The following is a 23,354-nucleotide window of genomic DNA, read 5'->3' as shown; positions in this document are numbered from 1 at the left end:
AAAGCTATTTCGCTTTAGGAAACCTTAAACTGTCATTTGATGCCTACTCGCACAAAAAGAAAATTGTAATGGCGTCACAGCATCCATTTTGCAAGTAAGCGCATACAACAAAAAATGAAAAGCACAAAAAGAAAACAGCATTTCAAAACACAGTCAAAGCAAAGGAGGCAGCTAGAGTGTGTGAGTGGGCAGAGACACCACGAGCTTGGGAAGTAAAAACTGAAAAAAACAAATTGCCTGAAATCAAAAAGATGGGTAGATCAAATGTTTTATCTGACAAACGACACTAGAAAACGACAAAAAAACAAATACATATTACAGACACTGTTGCACTAGGTTTTATGTTGGTATTTGAGAAATATAAATGTATGTAGATGTTGCAAACATAAATTCAATGCTCTCTCTCCCTCTTTCAATTGTTGTTTTGTCTCATTCTGTCCCGACACCTGACTTTGCAAGAGGGATGGAGCTGTCACAGGACAAATGGCAGCCGACCGACACATCAAACAAGACTACAATAATAACAAACTCATGAAATGTGTTGATGATGACAAAGCTTAGGGGTAATCAAATTGTTTAACAAGCAACGCTGAAGTGAGGCTGCTCAAAAAATGAATTCACAGAAAAGTCGACAGACATCAGTGCAATCGCTGCAGATATAGTGTGTGTTATGCTAATGAAAGCGCTCAGATATATTCTGTTCTTTACAAATCCATCAATAAAATCAATTAATACATTGATTACTTATCAGTCTTACTCGTGATGACGTCTCTACCATTCCCATCGCGACCACTAGTATCAAACTGACTGAGAAGACAGAGAAGAAAAGGGAGCGCTAACCACTAAAATATCGTGTGACAGTTTGAGCGTTCAGTGAACAGCATAATGCACCCCCCCCTCCGCCTGTGTTAAAACGGCTCATATGCAAATAGGAAACACGCGTCACAAACGCGCACATACACACACACACACAATCACAGACGTGTACACAAATTACAGCACATATACAAACACATTAGAGGCAGTCAGACTAAATGTCAGCTTCAGCCATAAGTGCAGGCAGTGGTGAACATGGCAGCAGAAGTGGTAGTAGTGAAATATGAAGTTATACGCAGAAGACTCTTGAGATGTGGTTATGCTTAGTCATCGTGTACGTCAACTGTGACATCCACATAACGACTAACCCTTTCATTCTTGTGCATGAGGCTCTGTGAACAGGAAGCTGACAGGTGAAAGGAATAAAACAGTTACATTTAAGGTGGTATGTATGGTAGGATTTTATTTGGTTTATAAATGAGAGAAAATGGCAAACTGAAGCAGCTCCATTGTTTTGTGTCCATTTGAGCATACTAGAGCTTCGCCTATAGACGTGTCTTTGTCCGTGTCAGTGACGGTGTAAGGGTATGTGGGTGAGGCCTATAGAGAGGGCCAGATGATGCTGAATGAGCGAATGCATTGTGCTTCGTGCCATCTCTCCATCTCTCCCCCAGTGTCTCCGCAGTCAGACAAGTGCGGCGATATCTGCCATCACCGAGATAAGGTGGAATGTGGAATGACAGGAATTTCAAACCTACATAACAAACAATGAAATTCTAATTACCAGCCAGCGCAAACAATTTTCCCTGTGGTGACATTTGGACTGCGAGACTGTTCAATTATTCATTGGCACTCTCTCCTGGCTGAAGAAAAAAGAAAAGAGAGAAATTAAAAGAGAGGGGGAGAAGGTAGCTGAGGACCTGATGTATTAATGCTGGTATAAAAAACTGTGTTGAGACAAATCTGAATAAAGCAATCCTTTATTCATCCTAAGACCTGCTTCATATTCAGTGTGAAAATAAAATAATGGTGACCTTGTATTGTATTTCCTGTGAAATGTCAGAGGCAGGGAGACACATCTGGAGATTTTAGCAGTGAATTGTTCTCGCTCGGAGTATAAATATACTTTTCAGATCAGAAGAAGATGTTCCCTTCCAGAGGCGTGACTGAGGATCTCCTTGTAATGAATTTCTCATTTTGGCTCAAAGCTGAGCAAATGTTATGCCAATCAACCGAGGCTCAGAGGAGACATGGCACGGAATCCTCCTCCCTATTTAAAGACAACAGAAAAACCCAGACCACAGCATTTCAGTAACAGTTTACCCTTCCTTTTTAAGTCACCATGATCCTGAATCTTTCTGTTTCCGCTCTGTAACAAAATGCCAATATTTCATTCAGCTATACTCATTCTGCACACTCAGCTTTTATTACTATTAGTAGTTTTACTATTATTGTTATTATTGTTGCAGTGATCATTTTCAACACAGGGGGGAAAAAAACCGTTTAGAATTTATTAGAACACATAAGTTGTATATAAAGATGGACACCATGACAGCTCCCAATGTGAAGCCAAATCATCTCAATTGCCCCCTTGTGGCTGGCTGCAATATTGTCATAAACCCACCTTCCTCCATGTTAGTAATTGGGACAAGGATCAAACTAAAAAGTCAAAGTCCACATTAAATAAATATTTTTTATTACACCATAGTATGATCATGTTTTACCAGTAAATGTGTTTTTTTTTATAGTTATTTGATTCTATATAATTGGGAAGAAATGTGATGATTGACAGCTGAGACTGACTCGCGATTGGCCGAGCACATGTATTGGTGGGACCTTGATACTGCAGCTCCATCCTTCGATCACTGCTGCACAAACTCTGGCTCCAAATAACGTCAAAAGCACAAGATGGCGGCACAAGATGACATTTTGGCTTAATTTCTGAAAAATGGGACAAAGTGAAGCCAAGTTGTCCATCTTGATTTAACGTTTATGTCAGAACTACTACAATGTACTATTCTTCTTCCTTTATTTCAACACATACAAACATCGGGATAGAATTTAACAATTTAATTTAATTTACAATAACAGAACATAAACATTAAATCCAGATCTTTTCAAGCATCTTTTATCCTCACATGTTGTTTTCACCTAGAGTCTCTCTGATGTGATGGGATCCTAATATACAGTACGGGAAACAGTTCAGCGTTTAAGTCAGTGAGGACACAGTGTTCAAGTATAATGTCAGACAGAGCCTTCTTCATTGTGTATTCTCATTGGGTGACCTGCAGTCATCATCAAAATTCACCAGGGCCTGACATGACTCAGTCGCTCTGCAGATAAGAGCCTGCCAGCCACATTGAAGATGTATTAACGTCAGAGGAGAAAAATATATATCTTGCCATTTTAAACTGCAGACGGCATTTTACTTTCTTCCACTTTTCTATCATCCCTTCTTCTTCCGTGCTCCATAGAAAAGTAATTAATCTGCAACAGAGACACGGACTGGCGGCTTTGCCTCTTGGACGGTGAAACAGGCCTGATTTTTAATAAACCAAAAAGTTAATAAGGAGCAGGCCATTTAAAATTCCATTATCAGTGAGAAGTGTGTGTTTTCATGGGGAGCATAACCATCACCTTTGGTCTGGCCTCCCGAAGGCAAATGACCAAAACTGCTGAGAGGTTTGAGTTTGTAAATTAAAGCCTAAAGTTAGCGAGTGGCCCAGACACTCTCTGTGTAATGTCTAGTCGTGTGTGAAGTGGGTGCCTCTTGATAAAGGCTAAAATACATGTGAGGCCATCCAAATATTTAAAGGACCAGAGAGTAGGATTTAATAACATCTAGCTGTGACGTCAGAGACTGCAACCAACTGAATTCCCCTCAATAAACTGCAACACAACACATTGCACTGGTAAAGCATGGGATTGACATGGGAATATTAATGTTGTCAATACATTTTTCTTTTACTGAATCATTTCTTAAAAATCTAGATAAGAAAGTCAACAACTAAACAAAAACCAGTAAAAACTAGATGTGTTATAAACTGTGTGGTGAAGACCTTGCTGTGTGACTCAGTGCCATACATGGGGCGGTGACAGACTGTGCCAGGGTCAGTCCGTCACTGTGTCTCTGTGTCTCCAACAGCCCTGCCTAGTGTTGGCCGTCACGCCTCTCTGCCTCCACATACGTCCAACACACACACACACACACACAAACACGAAACACACACACGACTAGCCAACTGTCCATGACTTAAACACTGTCTCAGGCTCACTGGGCGCCACTTAAAGGCTCCCACTTTGAAACTGACACTCGACTTGGCAGCTGCACCACACAAAAGGCAGCGTGTGTGTGTGTGTGTGTGTGTGTGTGACTGTGTGTCACCACATGTGTGTAGAAATCTTCCAACAAAATCTTCCAACTTCCCTGTACCTTGATCCCCCTGGTGTCCACCACACAAGAAACCTTTCCCATCCGCATTACCGTAAATTCTTATGTCTATTTTTGAAGTCGTCCAACACTTCCCACTGCGATGTGACCTTTCCGCCCACCTCCATCTGCCAAGTTGTGTGAGTGTGTGTGTGTGTAAAAGTATCAGTGCGGAAAAGGTAAGGAGGCACAACTCGATGACATAGTTAAATGTGGCACGTCAACGCATTCATGGCAGATTATCAGGCATGCTTTTAGAGCTGCCCTCTTCCGGCAAACACGAAAGCAAGGACGCTTCGCCCTGAGGGTTAATGTAATAATAGGAACAGTATGACTGAGAAACCAAATTAGGACTTGTCACAGGACAGCTCGTATGGTAATGTTAGAATCTGTTGTAGCACCAGCGTGTAAGACAGGTGAGTCTATTCCTGGCGAAGCATGTCATTCTATTTCAGTTACACTCCCCTGCAACGTTGCCTGAGAGTGCTTTGAAAGTGCCATTTTGTGTAATTATTCAAAAATGTATTATTACATTTTCAATATCGATGAAGATGCTATTAATGTTATTTAAATAATTAATGATTTATTGTTATTTTTTGTGTATTTATTTTTCAAGTATTTTAAAGCTTTTTTGATTTAAAGGTACAGTGTGTAGAATTTTGTGATATCAAGTGTTGAAATTGCATGTTGCAGCTGAACACCCCTCACCTCACCCTCTCTTTCTTACACACTGGACCTTTAAAGAAAAAAAAGTTCAGTATTTGTGATACTTCATGTTAAGATCTGGTTTTTCACCAGCTTTACTACATTTGTGCCCCCAACCTGTGTGTGCTATTCTAATTTATTTAAATATGCAGCTAGTTACACCATCAGCAACTGGGAATGTCGTCTGGTCTTGGGATTTGTCAGCAAACACAAATCAAAATGTAATGATGCTGTCATCAAAATAGTGAATAATGTAATAATGACATGCAAAGATATTTATGGGGGCGGCAATTAAAGTGTAACTGAGCAGATTAATTGACTGTCAATCACTCATGAAATAACAATGTTTACTTACGGAGGGGTTTGCAGAATAAATTCAAATTAATAAGAGAGTAGAGCCATCCTGCTGCCAAAGTGAATTAAATAGTTGCTGTATCTTAACTGCTTAAAATTGTACTAATGATTCTGGAGGATTATACAACATATTTCAATACTGAAAAAAAAAAAACTATCACATTACTGCATATTTCAAAAGCACAATTTGCATCTTCGCTCCTATTTTCCCTTAAAGTGTTGAGATAACATCACGATTTCTCTTCAGTGGCAGTGAATGTAAAATGGCATCAACGCACAAACACACACACACACACACACACACACACACACACACACACACACACACACACACACACACACACACACACAGGGCCACTTGGGAAAGGAGCCGTGATGTGTGTGATTGCTAAACCATGAGTGCAGACACCTTCCCAGACTTACTCTTGATGGGGATGATGAGCTGGGGAATGACAGGCTGGATCTTGGGGCCTCCGTGCTCCAGCATGTCATGGACTCCCTGGCGGGCGAAGAACTCGTATGGATGAGCCGTCTCGCATAAGCCGTCAAAGAACAGAGGCAAGTAGTGAAGATAGTCCAGCTTCTCGATCTCCACCTGAAGACAGACATTTACATTTACATTAAAAAGGTATTTTTAGCTGCTTGTTTAATCCAGAGAGATGGACAAAGAGAGGGGGAAGAGATTCTGTCTTGTGCTTTTTGTCAGTACATATAAAGCTGCTGATGGAGACATTTTCTAGCAGCAGGGGAAGGCTTTTAAGCTGCTTTCAGAAATGCACTGAAGTCTGGAAGATCTCTTGACATTTTGTGGACAGTTTCTCTGGATATTCTCCTGACCTTTTCCTGCCAGCACCCATGAAATATGTCCCTAAATATCTCCAAAATGTTGGTAAGATTCACAGGAATCAAGTGAGCATGTTGTCTCAGGATGAGACATACATGTATATGTGTTTATGAAGATGTGAACTTGAAAAGACAATGAGATTCTACAGCTCCACCCAGGTGCCGCTCACAATCTCCTGCTGTGTTCTTCATATGTGAAAGGCAAAGTCCAGAAATGTCTGTAAACACCTTTACACACAGTGAGTGATATAGCAGACATACATTCCATGTGATTTCCAAGAAATCCCTTACTGCCATAATGCCTCCTTTAAATCTTTGCTTTTTGTCTTTGCTTGACCTTGGCTCTGCACAAAATCCAGGGCTAAAGCTCGTCTTGCACTCATTCATAACCTTTACAGTGAAAACATTCAGTCACACCCACCACACACACACACACACAATGGCGGGGGACAGCTGTTCAGGAGATCATGACACAGCGGCATGTGGCATCTTGTGGGCCGACATGTTAACACCTGTTTACAGCGTTTACAGGACGGTCAGAAAGGCACTCACACACACACACACACACACACACCGTCGGCTGGGAGATGAAGACATTGGGCCGGCTACAGGCCACAGGCAGACTTTGATGTGTGGCTGAGCGTGTGGGTTCTGTGTGACACATTAAAGTGAAGTCTTTCATGTGTGTAAAGCCATCAGAGGAAAGCTACTCAGACACACTGGGCTGGAAAGAGCAGTTGACCCACAGGAGGCTGTCCTTGAGCCCTGTGTGTTCGTGTGTGTTATCTGAAAATCACCCAAAAATGTTCCGTGGCCGTGTTTCGTGCAATATCCGTGTACTGGATCTAGTTATTGACTGTGTATCCATAACAGGGACATCAGCTGTGGTGCTGCATTCCAGTGGCACTACAATGTTGAGTGAATGGTTCGAGGTTGAGGGGGTGATTCTGTTTTTCATGTAATGAAACGTAATCCCTTTGGTGCAGAGGCAAATAGCCCCCAGCAGCCTTCAGTCCTTGAGGACAGCTGAAGCCATGAGGAGGAGACACTCTCTTGTCCTCTCTCTCTCTCTCTCACACACACACACAGCTAGGTCACGCTGGTGTGTGCTGAAATGTCACCCAGCCAGTGACGCTTTCAAGTCCCCAGCCCTCACCCAGCCGCTGGTCAGAGCCAAGACTTCAAAGCAGCTCTCCCCCCTCCTGCTGCCAATGGCAATGCACCCACCCCCCCTCCTGGTAAACACAGAGATGGAGAAGGAGAGACCAAACGAGAGACGGAGAGATGGCGACAGAGACAGAGAGCTCACACTGTTAGCGCAAAGACACAGGGCTGATTGCTTTGAGGCAATTTACCGGCCAACCTTGAACTTTCCCTGTGCTTGGTCAAGATCATCATTGTGAGTCAGTCGGGCTGGAGATGAGAACAAAAGCAAACACGAGCCCAGAGAGAGGGGGAAGAGGGCCAGACAGGGTGAGGCACAGCTTTGCTTGATAGTCCGTGGCACACAGAGACACGTCATGTCGTAAGCAGCTTTTTTCATTTTTTCTTTGGCCACAAAACCAAATGTAACTCTGTCTCAAAACATTTATCTTTACTTTATTTATTTTATCTCTTTATTTATTGTTGTGTTTTATTCTATCCTTTTCAAATGTATTGTTGAGCACCTTGTACTGTAACTTTGCATTAAAGGCAATACAATTAAGTCTGATTTGAGCATCTCAAACTAGTTAAAAGTTAAAAAAAGCAAGTCACAAACTTGAGATTTAAGGGAGATACCTTGCTTGACTTATTGATGGCTCGTCTTTCTCATTTGGAAAAGAAAATACCAACATTTCTTTATATATATTGAATATACATATTTGTATCTTTATCACATTACATTACATTTCATTTAGCTGACCCTTTTATACAAAGCGATTTACAATAAGTGCATCAACCATGAGGTATCTCCCTTAATTAAATATGAGAAACATATCAGACAAAATAAATACTACAATCAGGCTGAAGTGAGAATCATATCACATGTTATCAATACAATAAAGTCAAACTATGTAAAAAAAATAAGATGGTTATAAAAACTATTCTAATCATTAGGTTTGCTGACAATATCCCACAGTCGTGTCTCAGTACAATTTCAGATCTCACAATCTTACCTGTTGGTTTGTGACGCAGATACAAGTTCATGGAATAATTACCTGGGAATATTAATATGGTGTTGCTGCATGTGAAACCTCTGAACTTTCATGCTCTTTATCAAAATCACATAAAGCACTTAGGGACTGACTGAAGATTCCAAGGAGAAGGGGCAATCAGCAAACACCTTCACACACTTATAAAGCCCATATACACACATACACGTACCCGTTCCCAGAGAATCTTAATCAGCAGCTGCGCCGAGCGGTAACTCTTGCATCCGTTATCGATTGTCCGCCCAGGTTTGTTTGTCTTTGGGTGCCTGTGGGAAATCCCCCCGGAGTCCGGGGAGTCAATGAGAGTGGAGCACAGAAAGACTATCAGCCAAGTAGCAGCAATTAGCCTTGGGACACAGACCCGCGCGTCTCCTCTGGACACACAGCAACAGACCTGACTAGGAGCAAGTGCGAGGAGAGAGTCTCCTCATTAAAAAACAGTATCAGAGGCCCCTGACAGGCACCGGAGACCAAGAGGAGTGAAAACAGCAGGCTCCCACTTTTCACAATGGCTGAATGATTGTGTGTGTGCATATATGTGTCTTTGTGTGTTTGAAAACATGTGGGTGGTTAAATGTTTGTGTGTACAAATGCTTTTGTGTAACCTGATATATACGCTGTGTATGCTCACATGTGATAAGCTATTCGGCTGGTTTGCCAGAGTGATGGGAGTCATTAAAGCTAAAAAAGCGAATCTAAAATAACCAGAGAGCCTATAGAGCAGGATAAGATACCATGTGAAAGTCCATTTGTCCATCCATCCATTATCTGAACCATCACCTTTAAGAGTCACAAGGGAGCTGGAGTCAATCCCAACAGACATTGGGTGAGAGTCGGAGTTCACCCTGGTCATGTCTGCAATCCATCACAGGCCCAACATACAGAGACAAACATTCACGCTCAAATCAACACTTATTTAGAGTTTCCAATTAACCTAAGCTGCATGACTTTTTACTGAGGGAGGAAGCTGGAGAAAATCTGCACAGACGCAGGGACAACATGCAAGCACCCTGGTCAGCCACAGCAAGACAGTGACAGAGGGATTGAGACAAGACATTTGTGAGACTGCATGGTTGTCTGTGTGTGTGTGTGTTTTTAAGCCTGATTCTGAGGTGGCTGTGATCAAATGTGGTTCACATCAAATGGCTCACCCCTCCTTTTATATAAAACCACCCTTAGCTTGGTCATGGGGTAAGCAAAGTAAGGTCATGTGTTTTGTTGATAAAAACCGTGTGTATATTTCCAAAAGTGTGGTTTAGGTTTAATTTATTCATTTGTCCTTCATTCGCCAGTCCCCGATCCAACAACGTGGACGAGGGAAGTGCGGGTTGAGGTCAAGATGCTTCCACAGCGTCACATCCTTCTGCAGCTTTATATTCACTGGAGCGCAGCTTCTACTGAGCATCCAATCAAATCTCTCAACTGTCAGATCAATTTCCTCTCTACAGAATACTACAACCCCAAACTCCTTTTCATTATGAAATATGTCACATGACATAGCTTTAAGAATCAATAACTACGCTCTTACTCTCTACATCTGATCTGGGGTTCTAACCTATGTTGTCTAATGCAGCGCGTGTCTCAGATCATGTAAGAAACAGGCTGAATGCCAGCTGTTTGACAATGATGCTGTTTGACGACGCCATAATGGCTTGACCTGAATTCAGCTTTTCTGTTAACACAAGCGCAGGTTGCTGTATTTAGATGAGCTGGCAGATGAGCCGCTGTCATTTATTCCAGCTTTAAGAGGAGAACAGGCCTTCTATTGGTGCCACTCACACTATGAGTCATCCACTACTCAGTCACTCTGGCCAAACATCCGTCCATTAGTTTTGCAGAAAATCTATTATAAAAGAGCAGAACCGGAAAGCGGGACTCACGTAGGAGCATCTAAAAGATATTTACTCTCAGAAGCAAGATTTGCTAGGGATGGACAAGGAAGGCATGAACCAACAAGCACTAAAAATAAGAATGCATATCACAACAGAATACCTGAGTTTTCTGCGATAAGTTGACTTCATGCTGTAACTTCACTGTTGCATTGAGAAAACTGCATCTCTCTCTCTCTCTGTTTCTAAAACCCCATCTGTGAAAGATGTGTAAGTGTAAATTTGTGCATTGAAGCTCTGTCGTAAATAATCAAGTTAAGAAGCGTTGACACAGATTTTGTCAGTTTTTGTTGTAGGATTTCTGTACATGTGGGTCATGCAGACAGAGTCTTTTTTGTTGTTTCTGACGCTCAGATGGCTTCCTTCCATTTGAATGCTGCAGTTTAACAATGGCACTTTGTTGAGTGTTTGTGATACATAATGATTGTTTGATGGTGATGCATTACAATTGTGCATCAGCTGGTATGCTGGTACAGTAAAACTAAATTATATCTACTGTGCGGGCAAAGGCCTTTGAATAAAGGTAAAGAAAGTGTCCAGTATCCAAGTAACAGCTCAAATCTCCATGACTACATCATAAACTCTCTAGACAACAATATTCCTATTATAAACATCTCAATAAAACGGATGCCAAACTGTTCCATAGACACGTCTCCAACTCCATCCTGTGCAGCTGCAGACAACACAGTTTGTATTCTGTTACAACTTGGCAACCGGAATGATGAGATATGTTGAAAAATAATAACCAAACAGGATAGAGACACAGGCAAGTTATTCAGTTCCAGACACAAAGTACATTAAGTTAAAATATTTAAATTTCAATGTTTGATGTATTGTCATGATGAAGTCATGAAGTCAGGAACCTAGTGAAGCTGCTTTCAGACATGCACCTAAGACCGGAGGTTTTTTGGAGGCTGTATGTAAGAATGCAAATGTCCGAGTTAATTGTTGGATATTTTCCGGAACTTTCCTGCCAGCCCCCTGGATAATGTAGTAAGAAAATTCACAGCAAATTGTCGTGTTAATGACGTTTCTAACACATGACAGATGCAAAACTGGAATTATTCAAATATCTCAGGATGACAAATTGGTGCATTGCTGACTAAGATGTCAACTTGACGTAAGAGCTTTTGGCAATATAGTCCGATACGGTTGGTGTCAATGTGCTTTCAACAAAAACAGTGTTCTTCCACAGCGGATTTACGCATCATGTCCTGCCTCCATGCTATACCCTAGGGCCACCTCTTGCCTGAATGGTCTGAAAATCTTGCTGTTCTACGTTCTTCATATGTCAAGGGGCAAACACCGGAAAATGTGCGGATCCAGTTTTTCAGACATTTTGGATTTCATATCTGGAATTCTGGTTGCATGACACCTTTCAAATTTGGTGTTAGCCATATCCAACCTCACTGCATGTTACAGTGAACTAAACTGTTTTTCACATTCAGTGTTTGGTTCTTCTAAAAGATGTTAACAAATGGGCTGAAAGGTACTGGACTTGATTGTGTTATTCTTGACAAACAAGCTAGGTTATAAATGTTGCTTTTTATATAAAATAAACTGAACTGCACAGAAAAGCCTGAGCAGCGTCTGTGGTTGATTCAAGGTGAAACGTATTTATTTGCAAAGATGCTGAGAGAAGCTTTTATGACAGAACCTCTCCAAATCCTCCGAAGTTTTCATGAGCACGCTGCACACAACACACTAATAATTTATTCATCCTAATCCAACTCGGTTTCCTACTGTGCCACAGGTGCACGATGCACTTTTGGCCACGACATTTGCAAAAATCAGTCACCATGCTGTGTGTGCTCACTGTGAATATGACGAAGGAAAAAACGGAGGAGAAAAAAAAGAGAAAAAGAGCTGAATATTTTTGACTTTCTTGGAGGTCACGTTAAGCGGAGCAAGACTGGAATAGGGAAACGATAAGTGAGGGAAAGAAGAGTGAGTCACTCTCGCTATCTCCCCTGACAGCTGTTTCCATCTAACAAGCATGCAAGTATGCTCAATTCAAAGCACCACTGGTAGAGAGCATGGTGTCAATTGAAATGATACCTAACACACGCAGAATGAGACAATTTGTGGGCTTCAAAGATGGTTCAAAACCAAGACAGAGAGAGGTATGAATCTTACGTGAACCTACCTCACACACACACACACACAAATGCAGCCTGAGATTAAAATTGCACACAGTCACACCCGCAGTCCCAAATGTTGTGTTCAGGATTTAAAGCAGGAGGGGTGCTAATAGAGTAATATTGAAAGAGTGACCCTGCAGACAGCGTTGGAAAAGATGAAGAAAAACCCTGATAGATGCTGCTGTGCTTCAGCCAAATATTTTCGTTCGAGCCTGGGAGGAAACAAACCAAATGACAGGCAGGCTTTTTGTTTTTTGTGTCCAAACCTGACCCCAGCCCATTGTTTTTCCCAATCACAAGGACACAGTGTAAAAAATCAAGTAGATAGCACAACCAACGTGAGCGAACCTGACCCGAACCTGATATTACTTTCAAACATTTTGTCCATGTATCCCAATGGGTCCTAAAAAACTCAACTAGCATGTGTCAGGAATCCACACTACTTCATCATATGGTAAAGAAAAGCAACCACAGCACTAAGTGTTGCAGGATGCCTTGAAAACTTAACATGTCCCTGAATATTTAGCAAATAAGTTTAAAGACACTTCAACAGTGCTGTGGGCTTTTTTTCCATGCATGTACTCCATTTGCTCAAAATGTCATCATCACAATCATTATTGAGTTTTCGTTTCAGCGGTTTCCTTGTTTACGTGCGGAACAAAGAAAAAATTTGGTTCGTTCCTGCACTCCTACTGAGAGCCCATCACAATTATTATTTTTTCTATAAACAAGCAACTGGCAAAACCAATTAATTTCCCAAACACATTTCAAACTTGCCAGCAGAATGATGTTAATATCTGGCAATGAATATGTTTTCATATTCAAGTAATTCATGCAGTTTTCTCTGTTGTTTCACAGTACACTCAAACTGACACAATACAGCAGACCTCTACAGCTGCAGTGGTTGCAAAAAAATAAATAAATCCACTGCATATTGATGAAGAGTGCAGGGATAGAGGGATGCGATGTTACAAGAAGCTGTGTTGGAGAAGAGACCGTCTGGAGCTGGTGCTCCAGTTTTAAAGGTGAGGCAGCTAAATAAAGCTCAGATTAGGACTCCACTCATTGCGCTGTGTGTGTATGTGTGTGTTTGCGCACAAGCTCCAGCACGGGACCCTCTGCCACCGTGATGGAAGTAGGCCAGAGCAGTGGAGAGAAGCAGGAGGTGATGAACATGACAGGAGTTGTATGACTAAAGGTTTCATAGCTGGAGTTTTTCTTATCTCACTGTAATGTATGAATGCATGCACATGTGTTGGCCTGCAAGCGTGTAGCAGGCGTGCTCAGATGCTCTGACAGTGTGAGATACAGGCCTTTTTAAATGACCTGGTCATAAAGTCACAGCTTTCCGGCTATGTGGTGCAGTTGCATCTGTGTCTCGTATGGATCCACGGCCTCTTGCTCTCAGCTTCCAGTGATTACAGCTCAGCAGCCGAGCTTGACAACACACAGGCAGAGTGTAATCAAGTCAGAGAGGGAAAGAGAGAGAGAGAGGTGTAATCAGCATTTCCCCTCCAATCAGCCCCAAAATCACTGTCTCTAATCTGCAGCCAGCCATTGATGGGTTTGATTGATAGGATGGATTTGTTATCTGGCTGTGGGGGTCTGCAGGGACCAGAACAACAAGCACGAGCAAGAGACACAGTCAGCTTATCAGCTATCGCTACATTTGTTACCGCTCCCCTCGTTGAACAAGCAGAGCTTTTCCTCACAGGCTACGACTGCAGTTCTCCTCTCATTTATCATACAGAAGAATTAAATGTGGACACTTCAAAGTACTTCCACACATAAGGGTCCCCGGGGGCATGTGCTTTCTCCCTGTTTAAAATGGAAAGGGCCTATCCATCACTGGTTGTTTGTGACGGAAACAGAAACCACAGTGAGTATTTGAGTATATGTGAGTGTGTGTGTGAGCGTGCAAGTGTGCCACATGTCTATGTGTGCATTAATTTCCTGCGTACATGCGTGTCTGCATGTATGTGTGATTTATACATGTCAGATGCACAGGGATGATAAGGGGACAGGATAATGCTTTTTCAGCAAGCAAATACCATGACTGTAGCATGTACTGCCTGCACGGCTTTGATAAATCTCACTCCTCTGCCTCACACTGTACTGAAAACTCCTCACAAATGTTCAAACAAATATTCTCATTTTCAATGAGCACATGATGAATGAGCTCCATGGTTTTGTGCATGAAGCCTAAACAATAGAGCCCAAGACAAATGCTCGGTCTGTTTAAGATAACACAGCAGCCACACCGCACTCTGTGCTTGAAGAGACGAGGTTTAAAAAAAAAAGAAAGAAAATAAATAGCAGATATAAGTTAGTAGGCACATGGACAATTAGACTGCACATTTGTGCATTAACATGCAAAAATAATTAGGCAGTAGTTAATTTGAATGTCTCTCTAATTACTCAAGTTGATTATCTCTTGCAGAAAATTATGTGCTGGGATGAGTTTTCTAAAAGAAAAAAAAACAGCAAAACATTAGACTGACATAGTGACAAATTCTTCCTCTTTTAAAACAGTACTCTCACTTGTTCTCACTTGCCACATTAAGTTTACATTCAAGGCAACTGAACAGCACTCAAACCTGAAAACAGTTTATGAGTTTGTTAGTGGACAATATAAAACATGCTCAACTAATAATAATAATAACTTTATTTCCAAATACTTTGTTTCAGTTTATCCCGCCTCTCACCCAATGTCAGCTGGGAGTGGTTCCAGCTCCCACGTGACCCTTAAAGCATAAACAGTATAGATAATGGATGAATGGATGTATCAAGGTTTGTATTGCTGTATTAGTGTTTCTAATGTTCTGATGTCAGAGTGGGAAATGATCAAACCTTGAACCATTCACCCAAGCTAAGTTTTTTTTATAACACACATACAGTACATACTGCATTGAAGACTCCATGTGTGTGTGATAGCAGACGTTGTATACCTATCACTAAGCACTCTCAATATATTGTCATATATCATGGCCTAAATTATGCAAAGCAAATGCCAGCACAGAAGTAGATAAGTTCCTTTCTAATTTACATATACAACCAAAATGTTGGTTCAAGAAGATCATGAGATATGATCAAAAGCTCCTGAACAGCGGCTGAAAAACCATGAAGTGAGATTGTATTAGAAAGTTACGATCCAACATCAACAAATTCTAAAATATGAATGTGTTGAAAATCATGAGTTACGACAGTACTTGGGCATCAAGGTCCAACAAAACATCTTTCACATCAAACGGTGCCCACCATTTTAAAACCTCCCAACTCTATCAAAGCAAAAAAATACGGCCAACAAGAATTTCAGTCAGTGACACAGGGACCAAACCATGATTAACTAAAAATACATCTCAGAGAGAGTGTTTCGACATTTTTAAATTCAACAAGTGAACCAGACTTTGAGCCTAGGTGTCAAGTGTGCTGAGACAGTAATGCTGACCCTGAGCTGAGGAGCAGCACGGAGAATCAGCAGCATCAGTAGCAAGAGGCAAGAGCATTTGTCAAGGCTCTGCACGGCTCCTAATGGGATGTTCTTGTTGTTGCCAGTGGATAACTCTCATCCTGTGTTCTGGACTACAGATCAAACAGCGCCTGGACTTCACAGAGCTACCACAGCTCCATGGATAGAGAGGACAGTGACAGGGAGCTGAGTTGGAAGGGCAAGGGAAGGGTGAAACAAAAGCAAATGAAGGAAAGACAGCGAAAGAGAATAGCGAGTAGTAAAGCCTGTGTATTGTATCTGTTCACCCTCACAGGCAGATTATAGCCCACTCTTCTATTTTCAGCTTTGATTTAGGTGAGAGGAAAAGGGAGGTGAAGAGAGGGGAGCAAAAAAAGATGAAAGCCAATTATAAAAGTGGAGTGGGGATGTGCTGTTGTATTTAAACGTAATCCATGAAAGCCAGGAGGTGGATATAGCTGCAAGCAGAGGCACAGAAGACAGTGCCACTTATAACAAGTTGGTCCATCAGGACTGACATTTCTACTTTCTGAAGGACTGTTGAACAGACAGAAAAAAGGCATCACTCCAAAAAATGGGATACTTTTTATGTCAATAAATGGTGAACTGAAGCATCCTCACATCCAGACAGGTTTGTGGCCCACATGATAGAACTTTCCCTCTGTCTCTGCTAGGGGTCAGCAGTGATGTCAAGGCAGGGTGATGTGGAATCAAACCTTTGAAAATGGAGGGCAGCTATGCAGGTGACAGTCCAGCAATAAAAAAAATGTTGTGATGAATATCAACAGTCAAACATCGAGGTGAGGGCAAGAATAAAGCCTTATGCACAAGGCTGTGCACCAACAAACAAACACACAAACACAGCTCCATCATCCACCGGCAGGGAGAAAGATGTCTTTCCCCAGCATTGATAACATCTTTAGTCCAATGATTCAAAACCTTCCCTTGAGGCCTTTGACTAAAGGAAAGATTCAAAAGAGGGGGGGTTAGTTTTAGAGAAAGTGACTAATGTTCTCTACTTGCAGGGCCGTATCCGTAGGATGCATGGGAGCTTTTGAAATATCACAGAAAATGCAGTGCTGCACGATTATGAACACATAAAAACAGATTTGCTACTACTGCAAGATTCACACTTTGTTATAACGTATCAGTTGAATAACTGGATGCAAAGAAATGCAGAACAGCATGGAAAAATAAGCAGGTTGGGATCAGCTATTGCTTCTATCCCAATGCAACATCTGTCATAGTTTAAATTATTGGCAACAAGGACAATCTGAATGCTGGCACAAAGTAAACTAGAGGGGTTGTGGGCAATTTACTACATCTAGAAGTAGACATGTTGGTAAATAGTGATTACAAATACAAAGAAACACAAACATAGGTGGGCAACAATGTCCAGATGCTACAGAGTTAAAAACAGCTGCAAATGATTGTTTTTGTTTACCTCAAAAACATTCAAGGTCTTTAATTGTTTTAATGATGTGGATTTGTACTCAACGATCAAAACAGTATACCCTGACAACAAAGCATCAACATCCAAAATTGATTTGCAGCAGCTGCTGGACAGAAGCGACAAAAACTGACAAAACCAGTCGAGGGTCAAGGGAGAGACACTTGAGCCAAAACTTATGAGGTCACGTTTTTATCATCTCCTAGGCATTTGAGGCAAAGGCTGTCCTTTTGACATGTGCCTTTGGAACATTGTGATATGCAGCATTAACATGTGAACAGTTATTGCAGCCTATGCATGCGCCCAACCAGAGAAGAGATGGCAAGTGGGTTTCCGTGGGGAGCATGCTGAGAGTCATGTTTGACTTTCAAGCTTGTTGTGAAGTAACTTTTTAAGTAATGGACAAACAAGTGCACTGGAAAACAGGTTTTTGGGACTGTGATTAAAACGGAGGTTAGGGAGCCAAAGTCTCATAAATATGCACAAAAAATCCCATCCAAACGGGCTTAAGGGACAGCGTCAGTGGTGTCAGCCCTAGCCATCAGGTTTGCGGCACAGGCCAAGTTTGAGATCACAGTCTGAGGTGAGTGTTTAAACTAATACTGAATGTAATTGAAGTGTTTTACTTAATGGTAGCTGGGGAGAATTTAAGTGTTGCTACAGAACTGTTTCTATCCTGCCCAAATAATCCAAGCGAGCCAGAGAGGCAAAACTAAGCTGACTAACATAACTTGATCTTGTTATAAGAATATCTTTTCATTAATCATCCCCCGTTCAGTAAAGAAAACAAAAAGACACCACGTATTCTGTCTCTTCATATTAATAATTGTCAGCACTCTACACACAAATAGAAGTCTACACACACAATCATAGTCTGTGAAGGTTGTTTAATATTCCCATTTTCTATTAAAATGGAAAAAAATGGATAAACAAATGTTGCAGTCTGAACCCATCAGCATGAAGAGTGTGTCATGGTAGGGGATCCATTACAGCAGGTGGTGGGTGGCATTACAATGCATGGAGAGAATATATAAAGAACCATGTACTTGGGAGGACAAAAGCCTTCCTTCCATTTAATTTTGTTTGCCTGGATGTAAGAGAAATAGCCGGTGCCCAAAGACGGTGTACAGGGATCATGTTTGTTCCTGCTTGTGTGTGTGTGTGTTCCAGAAAAAAAACACACACTCATGCACACCCGTGCGTATGCATGCACACACTCACAAATCTACTTTCCATTTGGAAGAGGGAGAGAGTGAGGGGAGCGGAAACAGTGCAGCGGAGCAGATGTAATTACAAAAGGCAACACAAGCCATGTGCCTGCACACGGAGGAAGTAAGTCAGAGCTTATCAGGGTGCCACAGAACGGGGAAATCTTCCAGCAGAGGTGGCAAGTGCTCCCTGCTCTTTTCAGATGTGACACATTGGGAAGATGATGGCAGCAGCGGTGGTTGGAATCTAAGTGGAGAGGATAGCAAATAAGGAAATAGTCCCTCCCTTCACAGCTGGTAGCAGGCAATCACTGGTTTGCCCCCAGGAGGAAAGATTTGAGGTAGATAAACAGCACAAGTCTAGTCAGCATCTCATACTCAGGCAGGAAGGTTAGTTGGACGATACAGGAGGGCAGTGAGCGTAAGGGGGTGACTGGATATGGCTGGTGGCAGCACAGCAAGTAAGTAGTGAAATAGACATTGCTTGTTCTGATTATTAATTGCATTGCAAAAACGTACAATCAATTTGTAATGCTGTATGACCTTCTGTGTTCACAAGCCGCACCAAAAAGAAAGCAGTTGCTTTTGTCTGATACTGCTGCTGCTGCTCGTGTTTTTTTTTGTTGCCGTTGTTGGTGTAACAATTTTTTTCTTCCAGGAAATCCTGAGGAGAGATTTGACAGGCACTGTCAGATGACAAAGTGAACAGCTAGGAGATGAAGATGGGTATGCTCCTGACAGGTTTATTGCAAAAACTGTAGGTGTAAACTGCTTGGCCTTGGTGCTGCCTGCTGCTGCAAAATCATGCGCATGTGAGCGCGTACATGAACATATGCAACAGATGTGCACACACCGGAGATCGCACAGACTCAGGCCCGTTAGATTATACTGTCTCTGATGTTTCCGAGAGACGAGTGATGGGTGGAGGAAGAGGGGGGAGTTTTACTTTATGATCAAAAAGAGAGAAAGTAGCATGAGAAAAGTGGACGTCAAACCCGATGAATGGCCGCCGCACCATCCATACGTTCAGTCTTTCACCACACATTTACATCCTTCTCTCTTTTTCTTTAAGCAGCAGAGAGATTTTCCTATTTGTGACTGCAGCTCTGCGCATCACTTCATATTCCTCTTAAATAGTGGTTGTGATTATTGTGATTTTATTTTTTTCAGACAAGACACCAAAATGTGCTGCATTAATAATAATAAACATTATTTATATAGCACTTCAAAACACAGTTACTAAGTGCTTCACAATAAGCAAAGACAACAAATCAATAAAAAGGGCAGATAATAAAATTAACAAACAGCCCAGCTAAAATCAATAAACGCTTTCTGGTAGATATACAACGGAGCCAGTATAAATAAAATAAAAAAAACTAAGGAAAAGGCTTTATGGTAGAAGTGCATGATGCAGCAGTGTGGTTTAAATAACAAGATTTAATTTTGCTAATATAACTATTGTGCTAGCATAAACTGATTAGGATGATTTCCCTTCATTAGGTGGCACATAATAATAATAATAATAATAATATTTAGTATAGCACTTATCTAAACAAGGTTTCACAAAGTACTTGGCAGTTCCATGAGTAGCCAGCCTTGACCTATGACAGCTAACAAGGACAGGCTGACAGATTGTAGGTAGTGACTAGGATTGTACGGAGTCAAGAGGACTGAGAAATGGTAGTAATTTGCCTGCTAGCTGATTGGGATTGTAGATTATTATTTCTGTTTTGTTTGAATTTAACTGAAAGACGTTGAATGACATTCATTCCTTAATGGCAGTTAGGTACTCTGTTAAGATGCCCAAGCATGATTTGGGTGTCATCAGCATAGCAGTGATAAGATATCCCATTAAAATGGCTGAAGGCGTTTATCATGGCAGCATGTACAGCAAAAATAAAATGGGACCAAGAATAGAACCTTGTGACACCCCACACATCAATCGAGCAGAGGATGATTTTGAAAGGGAATCTGAGATTATGGTGATTGCAGTTGATAAAGTCTACACATTGTCATATACTGTGCGATGCTACGATGCAGCAAATGCTTTGTAATGATTGAACGACTTTCTTATTTGAATAAAAAAATGTTGGGTGCATTATTACTTGTCTTTTACTGTCTTGAGTCATATTCTGTATTTTGCACAGTAGGCAATTTCAAGTTATGCTCCACATGTCCAAAAACTCACTGTCAGATGACTCCAGACCCTTGAACTGAAAAGGACTGAGCTGGGAGAGAAGAAGACAACAATCTCTTTACAGCACATTTTGCCTCCAGGATGCAGTCTGTTACCTCCCTGCTGATTCACCATAGGTAATCACCAAAATGGTCGGGGAGAAATCAGAACGATAAGGAGAGAAAGTCAGTTAAACAGAGAGAATGAGGATACATGGAGAGGGGCCTTTGAATGAAATATGGCTTATATTATTTCTCTCTGCTCTCCAGACAGGGCCGTCTGTCATGGCCAGGAAGGGGCCAGAGAAAAGTGGGCTAAGTGGTCAGGCCATTTCTTGTGCCTTTCCAAGTGGCTGAATAGATATTAGGATTTTACAGGCTATTACACATGATAATTGCACAGCATATTGAATTTCGGGCAATTTTCTCTACACCGACTCCCTTCTTTTGCGCCATCTTTTCTATAAATAAACATTTTACAGTACGTAAAGTATCCATCACGTTTGGACTATGATTTAAAGGTTGTTTATGTCACACAATCTGCATCCAAGGCTTTCATGAAAATTCAATAACAGCACTATACTAATTGCATGGCTTAAACCGAGCTTTAGCTCTTTAGATATTCATCTAAGCCAATTAAATGAGGGACAGGCTGGGGATGGGGGCATAATCCTTGCTTGAATGTTAAGAGTGCACATTCGAGAGCAGCGTTAGAGGAGGACCCGGTCCACTCGAAAATAGCATCACGGCTTGAACGGTTTATTCACCCTGTGTCCGCTAAAAACATACATGCAGTTAGTCAGAAGAAAAAAAACGAGTAATTAATAATAGATGATTAGAATCGATAATTATGGCTATAAATCCTCATATGTAGGGAAAATCAGATAAGTAATATAATTAAATGTAAGTATGTGCAGCATGTAGTTAGATATATAGTTAACATTTCACAAGAAAACTGCTATTATTGCTTAGAAGAAAGGAAAAATAACACACTGTAATCTATCTCTGTTGTACTAAAATAGGAACAAGACCAAGTGTTTACTACAGGTGCTTAAATTAATATAGATTTTATGGCAAAGCCTGGGCTACAAAAAAATGGAATTAAAGCAGGGGCGGATGTGGTGCTATTACTAAAATTAGCGTGTGTGCCTGCAGCATCAAACAACTTAAAGAAGAAACACTGGCACTGTCACATTAGTGGTCCAACAGTGTTTTCACAGTCGAAGTCTAAATTGTAGCTCTTACTAACGTGCAGGGCAGCTTGAAAAATAAAGAGCACACACAGATGGGCACTTCCAGTTTTAAATTTAACTGCCAACACTTCCCATCGAACAGATACAAAGACGGTTTGTATTCAGTGTTCAGCAGAGATCTGTGTAGAAAGAGTCTAAGGTCAACTCTGACACGTGAGTATTTGAGCTGCATGGCCACATGATGCACCATCCTGCAAACTCAGCTTAGTTGTGATCTAGTACAACGAGAGGGAAAACAGATCATGATATGCTGATGGAGTACCCTCAGCACTACCATTCATCAACATAATTAACCATAATCAGCACCAGCCGCAGAGAGGGAGGTGGATGATGGAGGGGGAAAAAAACAAGTTCAATATGTGTCTTTTTAAATGCAGAATATTGCTGTGATCGAGTAAAGTGAAATACCCTGCATCGCTAAGTTCTCTGAAAACAGTTTACAAACATTGATCCATTAGCTATCAAAGCATTACTTAATATTATTCACATGTTCTGAGGGTTAAATGTGCTCTGATCAACTCATATGGTGTCTGTCATATGAATATTACTGAACCATGAACTGTAAAAATAAAGTGCCTGCAGTGCACCGGCAGATCAAACCATTTATGACGAGGATACCATTTTCTATCGTACCTTAACTACTAAATATGTGACTTTGGCCACTAGGGGTCTCTTAATCAAAACAATGACCTAGTTTGATGACATCTTGAAGCAGTGTGTGATCATGGGAGTTGTTGTCTTCACCAGCATTGCTGATGAAAAATCTACAAATGTTATTTGCATGTGAAGGAATGTATTAAAGTGTATTCATATTACGAAGAAAATGGCATAAATATATTGTGATCCATTACAAGTAACTAATACAAACTGGCTAACTGACTAGCTGTGTTATTTTTCCTCATCATGCATCTTTAGCTCAGAAGTTATAGCAGAAATGGTAAAAGCCACAAATAAAGCGCATATGATGCCATTTATACCGAAATCTTGGTGCCTTGAATAAAATTGGGGATTTCTCTGAGTTTTTATTGAATAACGTAAGCACACAAGTTGACAAGATATATAAAATAGGTCCTGTTGTTTTTAGACATTTATAATGAAGAATTGTTTCATATTATATATAAGTGTCAATGAATCTAAAGCTAAGGTGTTTATGCTAAAGCTTAAAGAATGATGCTCCACCTTTGTAACAACACAACCACACTGCAGGTTTGTCAAGCCTTGCCTCTGTCAAGTGTCTGTAGCTCATCTCACATAATTTCAATAAGTGTTCATCAGGGTCAGCAGACATGCTGACAGATCATCAAAAGGCCCAGACAGCCTACACCATGTCTCCAGCCAAGTTCCTATTACATATGCTGATCTGTTCTTCTCCATTCATTATTAAGAGACAAATGTGGCCAGGGCCATGTAGGCCACTTTATAGGACTTT

The 23,354-nt window shown here is 41.1% G+C and overlaps 1 protein-coding gene across 2 annotated transcripts in view; it reads right to left on the bottom strand.

Annotated features, from left to right (window-relative positions):
* pacrg (PARK2 co-regulated) overlaps window positions 1-23,354 on the bottom strand; it is a 123,835-nt gene that overhangs the window by 56,785 nt on the left and 43,696 nt on the right. For both annotated transcript variants that reach the window (XM_069536125.1, XM_069536124.1), the window contains exon 3: window positions 5,729-5,900. In XM_069536125.1, the coding sequence (XP_069392226.1) occupies window positions 5,729-5,900 (172 nt within the window). The remainder of the gene's footprint in view (window positions 1-5,728; window positions 5,901-23,354) is intronic.

The sequence above is a fragment of the Paralichthys olivaceus genome, chromosome 12 (genome assembly GCF_024713975.1).
Source record: "Paralichthys olivaceus isolate ysfri-2021 chromosome 12, ASM2471397v2, whole genome shotgun sequence".
NCBI classification, from domain to species: Eukaryota; Metazoa; Chordata; class Actinopteri; order Pleuronectiformes; family Paralichthyidae; genus Paralichthys; species Paralichthys olivaceus.
The sequence above is the reverse complement of the archived record's forward strand: the minus strand, read 5'-3'. Positions and strand labels throughout refer to the sequence as shown.